The sequence below is a fragment of the Aplysia californica genome, unplaced genomic scaffold, assembly GCF_000002075.1.
Source record: "Aplysia californica isolate F4 #8 unplaced genomic scaffold, AplCal3.0 scaffold00662, whole genome shotgun sequence".
NCBI classification, from domain to species: domain Eukaryota; kingdom Metazoa; phylum Mollusca; class Gastropoda; order Aplysiida; family Aplysiidae; genus Aplysia; species Aplysia californica.
The window spans coordinates 10,870-25,747 of record NW_004797932.1 but is presented as its reverse complement, the minus strand read 5'-3'; the positions used below and the strand labels follow the sequence as shown (position 1 = coordinate 25,747).

At 38.6% G+C, this 14,878-nt stretch overlaps 1 protein-coding gene across 1 annotated transcript in view; it reads right to left on the bottom strand.

Annotated features, from left to right (window-relative positions):
* LOC101863845 (intraflagellar transport protein 52 homolog) overlaps positions 1-14,666 on the bottom strand; it is a 15,593-nt gene extending 927 nt beyond the window's left edge. The window contains exons 1-13 of the mRNA XM_005108121.2: positions 14,594-14,666; positions 11,990-12,114; positions 10,597-10,684; positions 9,972-10,101; positions 9,455-9,530; positions 7,882-7,947; positions 7,195-7,321; positions 6,546-6,632; positions 6,096-6,164; positions 4,251-4,405; positions 3,199-3,286; positions 1,971-2,079; positions 405-550 (exon numbers count right to left, since the gene is read on the bottom strand). Coding sequence (XP_005108178.1) covers positions 405-550; positions 1,971-2,079; positions 3,199-3,286; positions 4,251-4,405; positions 6,096-6,164; positions 6,546-6,632; positions 7,195-7,321; positions 7,882-7,947; positions 9,455-9,530; positions 9,972-10,101; positions 10,597-10,684; positions 11,990-12,114; positions 14,594-14,611 — 1,284 coding nt within the window. The 5' untranslated portion in view covers positions 14,612-14,666. The remainder of the gene's footprint in view (positions 1-404; positions 551-1,970; positions 2,080-3,198; positions 3,287-4,250; positions 4,406-6,095; positions 6,165-6,545; positions 6,633-7,194; positions 7,322-7,881; positions 7,948-9,454; positions 9,531-9,971; positions 10,102-10,596; positions 10,685-11,989; positions 12,115-14,593) is intronic.
* Between the last annotated feature and the right edge of the window lie 212 nt (positions 14,667-14,878).

Genomic DNA, 14,878 nt, shown 5'->3' with positions numbered 1-14,878 from the left:
CCCAGCCAGAGTGCTACTATACTGCCGTGCCAAGGCAGAGCAACGTATCTGCACTTTTTATGACTTTGAGTTACGTCACGCTGCCATAGGAAATATTGGCTTGACTCTTCAGTTACGTCTGTTTGCCATAGTGAAATATCATATTTGTAGTGCAGATACATCTTCCTGCCTTTGACATGAGATGCAGAATGGGTATAGGCATCCATTTAATGGAAGATGCAAAAATTAATCATTTTTTGCAGATACCTCATCTGCAATCCCACCCTGTGCTATACAACTGACCTGATCCAGTCTCCACAATCTACAATCCCACCCTGTGCTATACAACTGACCTGATTCTGATTGAATCCCCACAATCTACGCCCCCCCCCCGTGCTAGAGTGCTATAGTGCTATAGAACTGACCTGATTGAGTTTCTTGAACTCCACGATCTGCGTGAACACATGCTCCAGGATGTGCTTGGCCGTGCGGCTTTCTTGCGGCAAGTTGTGAGTCACGCCCAGGATGTCGCCACACTCGCGCACGTAGTACTCGAGGTCATCGTCAGAACCTGTGGATACAACAAAAAATAATATATATAAACTTGTACACTTTCAATTTACTCTGACAAGTCCTAAGCTTTTTTTTCCAATTCTGTAGCAGCAAATTAGCTTGAAAATATGCACATGTTCGCATCATGTTTATCATAAAAAGATAAGTTTCAAGTTATAAGCATGTTTTGCCTACACAAGTGTTCAGAAAAGAATGGAGATTTCCAGTCAGTTGTAGCACAACCTAGCAGATATTTACGTCGAATGAGAAAAATGAGACAAAATAATAATGTGTAGTCTAGTCAGTAGATGTACCAACTTCTAAGAATTATGACAAAAATGCAAGCTCATAAATGTGCAAGCATTCATAACAGTAACAGCAACCCCCCCCTTCCCCCCCCAACTCAAACTGAAATTGTATTCTGAAAAGTTTTAATCCAATTTTGGAACATGTCTGGCATTTACTCAATAGATAAGACATTTGATTAAAGAGGGTGTTGGAGGAAGTCTTTTTAAAACTATTTTTGAAAATCAAGAAGGTGTCCATCTTGTCTTTTCACTGTAATAAAAAAGTTATTGTCCTGTCCTGTTTATTAACTCTCATACAATTCAGACTAAACTAAAACTAATCAATTGTACAGCTGTGACAAGAACTGGAGAACATTTAGTCGACTTTAAGCACAAGGGGGCTATCCCGTAAAATGCTGTTTTGAGAAAATGGAGGGTAAAGTTTTTGGACCCTTGTTCAGTTTCTTTAACACAGTACCGTTGGCAACTTTAGTTGCCGGCCCGTAATTTCCGCTCAGTACCGCTGACCGACTCGACCAGGCACACTAAACAACGAACGGAACTTCTCCAAGGAAGTAAATATGAAGGGAAATCACTCTATGTGATAGCTGAATCGTTGATGTTGCCCTTTGAAGTTTTTATAGCACATTTCTTGAGCTGTGGAGGTTTTCTTTTTACATTCTTTGTTCCGCCACGGCTTCAGCGTTCCCAGATCACTATATCTAGATTTAGAAATTCAGCTGGGCCTGCCTACCCTCTCCAAATAGAATGGGAGTTTTATCATGATGTCTATGTGTCGCAAAAGAGGTTTTTCTATAAAGTACAATTATTTCTGAATATATCTTGAAAATTTCAAGTAATTCTGTTCATGAATTTTGTTTCAATGAATTTTTTTGTAACGTACCCTAAATATTTTGTTGACTTCTAAATCGGTGCGGTACTCAAGGGTTTTTCACTTTATGACCCTGCAGTCTTGTAAGTGTTAAAAGACAAGGAGAGTTTTCTCTACGAACAAACAAATGTACATGCCGATGAAACCAAACTTCTCCTATAGGTAGGGCAATGCCCACTTTTGGTGTAGGTCAAGGTTTCTGGAAACCCCTGAAATCTGGGTTAGCCCGCTTGTCCTTAACAGCGACCATTTGTACTTACATTTGTTAGTGATCTGGGCAATCCTGACTTTCTCTGAAGAAAACTGTTCATCGAGGTCGAAGAGTTCTAACGCTGGGGGAGGCAACTCTCTGAAGGTTGGAGGAAATACCTGCAGGAAGACAAAATGTACATATCAATGTTGATGTTGTTGTTTTCAAATCCCTTTAACTGCGAGCATTTCGCTCTTGGCAGTGCAATGCCTCCCTCAAGTAAACACATGTCTTTGTCATCTGGTCAGCGCCAGAGTAGAGCAGGCTTTGTAAGTCTGTAGGTGTGTGTAGGAGCCTGCGTCGAAGAACTGCCAGGTTTGGGCAGTGAAGGAGAAGACGTTCAACGGTCTCCTCGTGGTAGTCACAGTGTCTGCAATGGGGTTCCCACATGGGGTTAATTCTATTTATGTGCTTGTTGGTGTGTAGGTGTCCTGTGCGCGCTCTGAAGATCAAAGTCTGATCAGCTCTACATAAGAGATTCATCAATGTCGATAACTGATCATAGAGTTCTGGGAGTTTGACATCAGAATTGAAATATATTTGTCACGCAGTCAACATGAGATTGAAGACAGTGGGGGTTGCCTTGGGTCAGAGTTTAATCAGTGAGAAAAAAGCTGCCAAAGTGGGTGGTTGGCGGGTGCTCTGGTGTGGTTTGCTCCTTCTTTCCTACCAAACATCTATCGTCCTTATCTCTCTCCTCCTTCTTTTTTGGTGTTTGTTACTCTCTTGTAACACCTCTAATCTTCGGCACTTATAATATGACCTTATTGTGTTGCAAGTGCCGTAAAACTCTTACAAAAATTAAAAGCTGCCAAAGTTTGGTACGGTACCTTCCAAGGCCTGAGTGTCATTGGAAATTACAGTTTTCATTTTTTGCGCCGTTGATGAAAACCTTGCAGTAAACCCCACAAAGAACTTAAATGTGTTTTTTTTAAATGGACGTAAAATATGCCAAGCGGAATTAATTTTTACCCGTTTCTTTATTTCGCCCAGTACCGATTTCACCATCATGCCACACAAATATATAAAACAAAAACAATAAACTGCAAAGCAAAACAACAACAACAAAAAAAACCCAACAAGGTGAGCCAGAAGTCTCTTAGGGTAGACTACAAAACAAGAACTCACCACCCAACCCCCAACCACAAATTCTGAGATTCAAAGTCAAAGACAAATTTTTGTTGGAAACTTCTCCCGAGAAAACAGCAGAACAAAAGGTAGACAGGACTGTTGCTTACCGCAGGCTGCAGTGGAGGGAGGGGCGTCTCAAACTGGGGGGTGATCAGGGTCAAGGCTTCGTGCTTCACTTTCAGCTCTTCAAAGGCTCTGGGGAAGGAAAACAAAACAAACTCTTTAAAAACAAAAAATCATCAAAATAAACACATACAAAAATGTTATTCTGCTGTAATAATAATAATAATTGACATTTATATTGCGCTCAACCCCGATTAAAGTACACAGGCTCTGAGCGCTTTACAAAACAGTACAACGTACAACAGTAACATAAAACGTGTTCTGACTAAAGAAAATTACTCTTCATCTTATTAACTTAAAAATAGAAACGACTTCAGCTGACATTTGAATGCTGTCTCACTATCTATCCCCAGCACACTAACAAAAAACACAGACAAACGCTAAAAGGAAAAAAACTTACACAAGTTAAAAAAAAAACAACTGCGATTGACAATATGCAAACCTAGCAAAACCAAGAACAGAAGGTTAAAAAACAACTGCTCCTAAATAGCGGACACTTGAGATCTCAGTGATTATGAATTATTATCACCCTGTCCTGACCTGCACAACAGTTTTGCTTAGCAGCCTCATTGCATTTTTTTACACTTTATAATTATCTCGTAAAAACATCAATGACATTGCTCTAAAATAGCGACACACAAACATATTCTGGCCATTTCAAAGCTTAGTGGTACTGGAAGTTTTGGGGTTTGTTTTTCTGAATTTTTTTGGTCGAAAGTTAGAAATACAATTTAGACTCAGAGAAGAACTAAAATCTTCCTAGATTTTATGAAAGAGAAGTGTTGATGTAAAATATATCATCCTTGCTATGCCACCCCTGAGTGAGAGCCTGTGATTTTGCTTAATTCTATACAGTACCTAGAGTTTGTGGCATATGCAAATGAGGATATATATAATTATTAGAGAAGCAAAATAATCAAATACAGTCATTTATAACAATTCTAGATACTTTTTGCAAACTTTCGTTGTACAAAAAACACTCCCTTTAAACTTTGCACGCGGTCTCCCCTCAAAATCAAAACCCACAGACACGTACTTGATAGACTTGGGCACCAGCGACGTGTCGAGCTTGAACATGGAGTTGTCAAACAGCGAGGTGATGTCCCTTGGAATGTCGTCACTCTCCTGTAGACAGGTCTTGAGCTGCTCCGAGAGTCGCGCCACGTCTGGCAACTGGCTGTAGTCGTTGATCTAAAGGGGAAAACATTTTTTAAAAAAAAGAAAATTAAGAAAGAAAAAGGAGAAAGTCAATGAAATGTACCAACCATGTGAAGGTAACAGCTCTTCTATAAATGCAACTGCCTTAGATAGTAAATTTAATTTTCTTGATCTACAGAGTAAAAACAAAAAAGAAAAAAAAAAACCCAACTCCAAGCACTTGAAATAAAACTATTTACTTGACAGAAACAAAGATAGTACATAGCAAGATGGTCCACTCAGCCAAAAAAGTGTCCGCCGGAAGTTCGCTCTTTGCTTCAGATGGCGCTGTAGTCTGTTTTGAAGCTCTCTTTCGTTTCTCTAGAAGAAGAATAGGAATAGCACCTCCTTGCGTGCGCAGATCGACTGCTGTTCATCAGCTGTTCGGGTTCGTTCAGTGCGGAGTTTTAGGTTTTTAAAATTTTAATGACCTCTCACCTTTTATTCTAAAGTCAAAATAAAGGAAGAAAACAGTTGTCAGCGTAACCATTTTAAAAAAGCATTCTTCCGAAATTTGAAATCTTATTTATTCAAAAACTTGTTAGTTTCACTTTGATTTTTTTAACACAAATAAGGTAACTCTGTTCGCAAAGGGTGCACATTTGCGAAGAGGGCGCCACCAAATTTTGAGGACACTTTTTAAAATTGGCTCAAAGAGAGGCGTGGACCCTCTTTGACAGAAAACAGACCAAGACACAACGTTGCTTTTGGACTATATATTACAGTATGTACTTTTCGATCAATTCTTTGTAGAGAGGCGATAAACTCGTATCATACTACCAGCGTCTGTGGTGTGATGGTCACACCCTTTGCCTTCCCATGCAGGAGACATGAGTTCGATTCTCGTATGGGAAGATGTTTTTACAAAATAAAATGTCTGTCTGCCAGGATGTTGTATCCTTTTCAGCCCGGGTCGCCCCGGAGAGGCATAGTCCAAGCAGTCGCCCCGGAGAGGCATAGTCGAAGCAGTCGCCCCGGAGAGGCATAGTCGAAGCAGTCCACCTTCAGTTATGATACTACTAATACTAACAATAATAATGATAATAATAATAATATACGTCCACATAGAAGAATATCTCTCCAGCGAAATAAAAGAGTTGGAAGATTTGAAGGTTTAGGTGACTTGTGGCATCTGCTGTGGCTGATGAGACCAGTTCTGGCAGAGAAAAGTTTGCCACATTTTGAACATTTACAAGCTCCACTTCCACTTGTGAATGTGCGCAGCTTGCAGGCTTCTCTCTTGGTTTCAGCATTTCTTGATCTCAATTAACAAACCTTTCAATTATCGAATACTCGGCGTTAATTCTTTAACCAAGGCTGGACGGTACCACCCGATGCGAAGTTGTTATTGTATTATGGTACGGGTCGAATATAAAAAAGTTCGAGCTAACAAGCCTTTAGTTTGACCCGGAATTCAAAGATAAATGAATTCTACGTCTGGGTAATCCTTTATTGATCAGTTTGACACGAAACAAGCGGTTTTAAAAATGTAATATGTCAGGTCACACTTCCACAAGCACGAGAGAATTACGCGGAAACATGATTTTAAATTGCATGGTTAAAGAGTTAAGACTCCATTATATGTCACTTTTCAAAATGGCTTATGGTGAAGCCTTACATTATGCCGTCCACGTTCACCATGCCCAATCTGAACACAAAACATAAGGTCAAAAAAGCCGCTTACCTCGGGATCTTCAGCATCGATTGGGTTGAGTTTGATGTCGTCAGTTGTCAGGAAATTGATGAGGACATCCTGAGTGATCGTTCAGGAAAAGAAAAAAAAGATTCTTCAGTTTGTTTCCAACCTAAACCAGCATTCCTCTTAAAATTGAAAGTATCACATCAGCAGATATATTTCCAACTGAGCTTTGTTTTTTTAAAAAAAATAATGAAAAAGAATGCGATATATAGTTTAGACCTAGTAACCCTACCTCCTTCATTCGCAAATATCTCGATTTGTATTCAAGATAAATAGATATTTTTTTCATCCAAATAAAGACAAGTGAACAAGCTTTAAGATGATACCAATAACTCTACATGCCCAAAAATTGACGAAAGCCCGATTCCACCACGATGCCTCACATATTTCAATTTCTGGAGATAAAAAAACAAACCCTCCAGGATGCAAACTTACCAAAATCTTAGAATTCTCCTCTTTGTCGATGTACTGGTCACTGACCATATGTACCGAGCCAAGGACAGCTAGCTTCCCTTTGTGATGCTGCCAACAAAAACACACAAAGACAAACAAAATTTATAAACGTTAATAAAGAACAAAATTGTTTTAATAAACATTAATAAAGAACCCCCTGCCTATTGTAACAAAAGACATGCTGCATCAGCATAATCATCATCATCACATCCCCTTTTTCTTGTTCTGTTTTTTTGTTGTTGAAGCATAACAACACAATAATAAATCAATAGCTTTGGTCAGTTCCCGTTATCATATATGCTTCGTAAAAATGAAACTGTAAAATTAACATGAATGGTACTCTAGTCTAACAACATGATAACAATTTGTACCACGACAGTGCATTTTTACGTAACTTAAAGTAACTTACAAAATATCGGCACCAACATAGAGACACAGGACAAAATAAAACCAAACAATTTTTACGTAACTTACAAATATCGGCACCAACATAGAGACACAGGACAAAAGAAAACCAAACAATTTTTACGTAACTTACAAATATCGGCACCAACAAAGAGACACAAGACAAAATAAAACCAAACAAAAAACCCCCAAACAAACAAAGAAAAGAGGCAGCCCCGCCACTCACCCTGGAGGAGTAGAGAGCACACACAGGGCGGTTCAAGGGGAAGCAAACGCTGCCGGTGGACAGCACGGCCGAGGCGGGCTTAGCGACATTGAGCGTGGCTCCGTACGGATACAGGAAGGAGAGGGCCCTGGTCAAGGGAAATAAACAAAGGGAGTTACAATACACTGAACAGGACAGATCTGTGAATAGAAAAATACACTCCACAATAAATATTAAGCTCAATATTCTTGCCTAACTACTACCATCACAAACACTACAAAGCTTATCATTTAAAAGGAAATCCTTTATATCGTGTATTGTCAAGAACCCCACTCAGTATCTTTCATACAAATGTACAGAGTTTCAAAAAGTAAAACCAAGACTTCTCAGTAACACCTACAGAAATCAAAATAAAAACATAAGTAATCTAAATATTTTTTTACATTTACTGAGAAATAGAAAAATATTAATCGGTTACCTGCCACATTAACGACGCAAAACTTCTTGAAATACAGCTTTGCACAAGACTTTTCTACCCACATTTACTCCGTATTCCAATATACAGTCAACAGCTATTGTATGCTTCATAATAATGAAATTGTAAAATTTACATGAGTGTTATTCTAATAAACCTTAAGCCTTGTATTTGAAAGAACTCTACAAAAGGTTTAGGGTATTCACTCCCATCTCCTCATATACGTAACTTACTGAGAATTGTTGCTGTCTTCGTCTCCAACCCCGAAGGAGGTCTTTCCAGCTGCCTGGCTTATAGCCCTGAAAGTGGAAGAACAAGAGCTTCAGCAAAACTTTGTATACTGACATAATTGATATGCTGAAATCTGGACCTATATCAAAAGTGGGCATTGCCCTACCTATAAGAGAAGTTTGGTTTCATTGGTGTGAATATTTGTTTGGTTAAGGAGAAAACTCTCCTTGTCTTTTAAAGAAACTAAACAATGGGGAAAAACTTTACCTTCGATTTTCTCAAAAAAGCATTTTTTCCGGATAGCCCCCTGTGCTTAAAAGCAACCAAATAAAACGAGGAGTAAACCCGTAAATTTATGACATAAGAATAACTTTTGGTAATGACAAATTTGAGATTGCTGAGCAAAGTGAAACCATATATATATCACGACAATCTGTCTAAATATGGCAAAAAGAAAAAACAAAACACTGGAGATACATCTAGGCACTGAAGGCTGAACCCAAAAACAGTACACGGCAAACCAGCACCTTGGCAATCACAGCTGTTTGTTGGTTGTAGAACTAGAACAATTTGTACCAAAACTGTATATGTGAGGCAACGTGGTTGAATCAGGCTCTCGTCAAAATAATCAAAGCGAAGAAACTTGCATTTTTCCGCAGGTTTGTGAATTTTTATCAAATTTTTGTTTTTGGGCTCAACACCTTTCATGCCCATTAAAGAACTCGTTTCTCTGTGGAAATTTCTTTAAAATGTTGATTAAAGGCACAAAAGATGTAAATTTTCAGTTACCACGGACTCTTAAGCTAAGGAAACAAGTAATCTTTGGCGGCCATTTCTCACTAACTTCACCTCTGAAAACAGGTGACCCCCATCTCCTTCATTCGCGAATATCTCAACTTGTATTCAAGATAAATGGATATTTTTTACATCCAAATAAAGACAAGTGAACAAGCTTTAAGATGATACCAATAACTTTACATGCCCGAAAATTGACGAGAGCCTGATTCCACCACGCTGTCTAACATTTTTTTTATATATAAATCACAGCAGGCTTACGCACAAACAGAAGACCTTCTAGCCGCCTCTCAGTTCTCTGTTGAGCGTCCAGCAATAACCACCCCATCACAACAACACTGCCAAAGTTGCACACTACTAGCTGAGTCCCAAATTGTTCTTCTTCAAATCTCAAGTTAAGAAGACAACACACTCATGAATACTCTGTAACAATATTTATTAACCCTATCAGTACGTCGTGTCATACTATCGTATCCACACGACATGGGGTACTCTGTGCCACCACTTTCCAAAGAGGAAATTTGCTCGTTAATCCGATCCGTACGCTTCGTATAGCAGTCTGTCAAAATGATTTTTGAGAAAAACTGAAAGTTTCAAAGACATATATTTGTACTAGAAGTATTCTAATATGTGAGGACTACAACCCCGGGGGTACAAAATGACCCCAGGGCGTGAGGATAGGGTTAAAGAACAACATAAATGAATCTCATTTGAGTGGAAAAAGCAACCCACAATTAAAAAAAACAAAAACAACGCAGAGGAGCATAGTAAAAAACTAACCTGTTCAATACACCATTTGTTATCAAGGCCTCCTTCGGGTGAAAGTATTTGTAGTAAGACGTTCGGACCACAGCATCTGTTTGAAGGGAGAACAAGAAACAAATGAATGAAGTATGGAAGAACTCCATGAACATTTACGATGAGCATGTTGTGCCTTTCTTGCAATGTCATGGTACGATCCATGAAAGGCCAGTCAAGTTTTTTTTTTATTAAAGCAAAAATACAAAAGCAGCTTGCTTGACGGTTTTAGTTTAGAAACTTTCCTGAACTGGATTCAAACCTAAAAAGGAAAACACTTCAGTACCACAAGAGCCATTTCTTCAACACAGTTACATTAAAGGCTAATATCTTCATTGTAAAAATAGCTCAGCTTATCAAAGAAATATTTGAGATAAACTAATGACAGAACGGGAATGTGTCAAAAACATCATGAAAGAAAATAGAATTTCTGGGTTTCTATTTCCCTCTGGAATCAAGAAGGTTGAAGCTGAAATCAGCACTTTTTTGTTTTACTTACCGTTATTTACCATGATTCCGAACTCTTCCAGAAAAAAATTTACATTTGTTTCAAAGCGAGATTCTCCTCCCTCTCCTAACAGCACCATGATACTGCCACCTGATTCTAAATACGCCTTCATTGTGGCAAACTGAAACAACAACAAAATCAAGGAAAAATATTTAATTAACATCACAATATGACATTCTATAACAATGCACCCTGTAATCATTCTTAAAGACTAGTATATGATAATTCATCCAGGAATGCTTCGACAGCACAATGAATTGTGACATTCTTTCCGCAACACTTTTTTGAAACCCAATTTTACAAAAGCTTTCCCAAAAGAAAATACAAATCTAGATGTCCACTCAAGAATTTAGCAAAATTTTGCTAAAAAAAAATATGAATAGTTTTGTACCTTTCCTCTTTTTTTCATCAATTCATCTTCAATCATATCTATCCATGAAATAATCCTTAGCATTGCCTACAAAATCATTCGACACATTGCTCCACTACTTGATAATCATCAAAATACAGTGTGTGGTTTAACAATCAGTTTTATCAAGCCAGTGGTATACATATTTACTTGCAGCAGGCTCCCACACATAAAGTATAAGAGATCACGTCTCTCACTTCAACTTACCTCAGCTGCTGTGAACTTTTCCCTGGCGCCAGGTATGACAAAGATGCGGGTCTGGTTCAGTTTGTCTGGAGAAATGTCCTCTTTGTTTCTGTCCAAAAGATTTCATATGCAGAAAAACATCAAATGTTGCACTTGAATTAAAATTTCTTCGAATGCATATTATCATGGTTTATGGATGTCAAAGGCATTTGAAGTCTAAAACATTTTCATTTCCAATTAGTAAATTAGTTTGAGTATTTTAACTAAACCTACAAGTGTCACTAACAAATAGACTGTGGTATCAGGGATGATTATATAATTTCACAACATTCTATTGCAAAATGCATGAGAACAGGCAAACCAAGCAAGTAAGGGCCAAAACCTATACATTTTCAGACAGTAATGTGTAAATAGAAAGCAGAATTCATTTGTGAAGGAGTTGAATTGTCTTGGGATATAAAATACAGGATAAACAAACCGAAATTTTTAGAACAATAAAACTTATGGCTTATCTAATCAGCTGTTGTGACGTTAGGATGGTTAGGAGGAAAAGTCAAAAGCCAAATTTACAAAATCATTTACAAGAAAAGGTTCCTCCCTTTTTTAAAATCCAAGTCACTTGAAATACATCTACCCCCAGCAATACATCTCTCACTTTAGAGATTGTGAAGCAATGTTCTGTAGTCTGCTTTCATTTTCACTTTCTGCCCCCACCCCCTCACCTCCTTTGCCCCCTCCTCTGGGCTCCTGACTCTTTCTGCAGCCTTTCTACTTTACTCCTTGGCTCCTCCTTACTGCTGTCTTTCTGCCACACCCCTGATCTTCTGGTAGGAAAGATCTACACCTAGCCTTCTCGGACAAGGGCGAAAAATCTCGGAGGGCCCGTGTGCAAGTTGCGCACGTTAAAGATCCCTTGGTGGTCTAAAATCGATAAGAGTAGGCTTCGGCCGCCATCCGGGCAAAATTCAAAATTTCCTACCAACTGAAAATATTAGGTGTGTCCCGCGCCCTCATATGACCTAATGCAGTTGCGAGCGCCGTAAAACACTTTACAAAAAACCCAAGAGATTGTGAAAAGAAATACACAGTTTGCTGAGCATGCCACTGCCAAGTGCAGTCATTAAAGGACACTAAAGACGGAAGAAAATGAAACTAGAGTGAAATCTGCTCTAACAGCCACCTATCAAAGACGATCACCTGTTGAAACCAGTTTCCCACATCCACCTTTATGTCTCTTTCTATTAAAAGTAAGACTATCCGAGACGCCCAATTGTCTGAGACACCACTTTTCTCCTTGACGATGGGCGTCGGTCTTAAACAATTTTGACAGTAATTGCATTAAATTTTTAAAAGCTCCACTAATAGTATTTCAAAAGATGATATGGTAACAGTAAAAAAATGTGCTATCCCTTACGAGACGAGTTTCCATGATGACTTCAGCTTTCTGTTCAAGGTCTTCAGGCCATTGTTGAGGGCAAATAGTTCTCTTTTCGTTGCACTGAATAAAATTGTATTCCGAGCTCCTTTTTCATCAGCTCCCTGTAAAATAATAAAAGTATAAAGAAAGTGAGAGAAAAATGATATTTCAAAGTGAAAGTAAGTAAGAAGGGTAGAGAAGAAAGTAAAAAAAATAGTGACACTCAAGCATGTTGTCACTAACCAGTATGAAGTTTAACCAAAACCCCACAAAACCCCCGAAAACCAATAGAAAGAATACATCTATCAGGCATTGATCACCTCATGTGACTGTATAAAAACAAATGTAAATAAAAGCTTTGTGTTGAAGAACTCTGTGAAAATAATAAACAACAACAACAACAACAACAAAATCCAACAACTTCACATTTTCACAAAACAATGACATTTAAAAGACAAAAACAAAAGAAAACACACAAAAAGCAAGTCACAATCCAGAAATTGAGTTTCGGCTCACTATCACTTAAAGAACCCCCCCCCCCCATTAACACACAGATATTATACGTGTCATGACGTGGTGGAATTGGGTGCCCGTCATTTTTTGGAAATGTGGACTTATTGGTATAAACTTAAAGCTTGTTTATTTGCTCTTCTCTGAGGAGAAAAAAATACCCATCTATCTTGAATAGAAGTCGATATATTTGCAATTAAAAAAGGTGGGAGTAACCTGTTTTCTCAGGTAAAAAGTTTGGTAACTAAAGCTATAGAGTCTTTGAAAACGGAAAATTTACATGTTTTGTGCCATTAATCAGCGTTTTTCAGTAAAATTCACATGGAAATGTATTTTTATATATATATATTGACATGAAAGGTGTTGAGGCAAAAAAACAAATTTTTACGAGCGGCTTAAATTTCACCACGCTGCCTCACATATATATAAAAAAAACTTATTGGTGAATCCAGCTGAGTCAGGTAAAGCATTCTATGGAATCGCTTCCACAGTTTCTGCTACAAATTGCACAGAGATAAGGCATTGCTACAACAAGAAATGATTGAGAAATGCAGCTAGCCCAACAGGGATCTCTCGACTTCTAGCCAGTTATAAGCTATCGCCTCGCCCCTGAACTCTATACCTGAATTCACCAGTCTATGTATGCACAGGTGATTAGTTTTCAGTATTTTCGAGGGTTTTCGGTATTTTCAGGGTTTTTCAGTAAAACGTCAAACCCGTCACTAACCCAGGCTCACTCTTAGGCTTAGTTATTAGACAAACATTCACTGTCTTAACCATTAACTCTTTCTCTCTGAAGGGGGAAAACCCACTATGCCAGGGCCCTCGTTTGGTACAATACAATGTGTTAGGAATCGGTGATGGGCCTTGTGCTTCGTGTAAGATGGAGAGAAAGAAGAAAAATTCTTCGCTTTTGGGGCCGCTAATTGCTTTTATTTGGTTATCGCAACCTTGATGAAAGCGAGGTGATTGTTAAGATTCCCGCGTTTAATTCCGATTTACGTTTTCATAGCCTCGGGCATCGCTTTGGTCCCTTCTTACCTGGAGAAAGTTAGGGTTAGGGTCAGGGTTAAGGTTAGGGTCAGGGTTAAGGTTAGGGTCAGGGTCAGGGTTAGGGTTAGGGACCAAAGCGAAACATGCCCGAGGCTATGAAAAATGCAAATCGGAATTAAACTCAGAAATTTTAACAATCGCCGAAAGCGACTTTAGGTGTCACTATCTTGGCCACCTCTATTCTCACCCGGAGTGAGAATAGTGCAGGCGAGTCTTGTGGCTATTCTCACCCGGTGCACGTTCACCAAATTTTGCGTTCACCCTAAACCACAGAATTCTACACTGTGATAACAGAAAAATTGTAGAATTCTGTGCCGTGAACAAACGTTCCATTACAACTGTAGCCTACTAAAAGCGTACAATTTTGTCTGTGGGCAGTGGAAAGAGAGAGAGAATGAGAGAGAGGAGTAGTGCGAGAATTTCCGGGCAAAACAAAATGGCGACCCGCGTAGTTCGGCTCGATTCGAAAAGTTAAATAGCCGTAGCATCTTTGTAGACAACCAAATTAATTTACTTTTGTGTTTTAACATCATTTTTTAACTTTGTTTTGGTCAATTTGATCGTCCACACCGATAGACAGTATTCAGAAAAAGACAGAGAGAGAGAGAGAAGAGGGGAGGAGTTGATCTTGCGAGAACTTCCAGGCGGGTGAGAATAGCCACTATCTTACCCTACATGAGCAACAGTTTAGTTAGACTTGACACTTTGACTTTCACTACACATTATACTCTACACTACAGGCTATAAACTCCACAGTCACCTCACTACACTGTGATACTGAACACTGAACTTGAACACTGTAGTCTGTACTACTGTGTAGACGTAGAATCTCTACTCTCTAGATCTTGAATCTAGAAGTAAGCCGGGAGAGCTCGATTTGTTTATTTTTCAAATCACGTCTTGGTCTTAATTTAGTTAACAATGATGTTCTCTCTATTTATATTGAATACATTCGGACAAAATGTACATTTCGCTCCTAAATGGAGTGTACAGATAACAGGTGTACATGTCATAAACAACATTGCACTGATTGAATACCTCAGTTGTCGGCGCCATGGTGGCTTGGTTGGAAACTATTTACTTGGGAACTATGGGAAGTGAGGAACGAGGCGAATGGCAGTTGTGTGCTGAATACTGAATCGGCACATAAATGTTTGATAAAATGTTAAAAAGAAATAGCAATATCACTTTGTACTCAGTATTTTAAATCAATGCTATGAGATGTATCTAAAAGAGCGAAATATTTTTATTTGATTTTATGAAAAACTTTGTTTTCATTGGAGATGTCAAAGGTCACGGTAAAAATAGAGGCGTGTGTCGCAT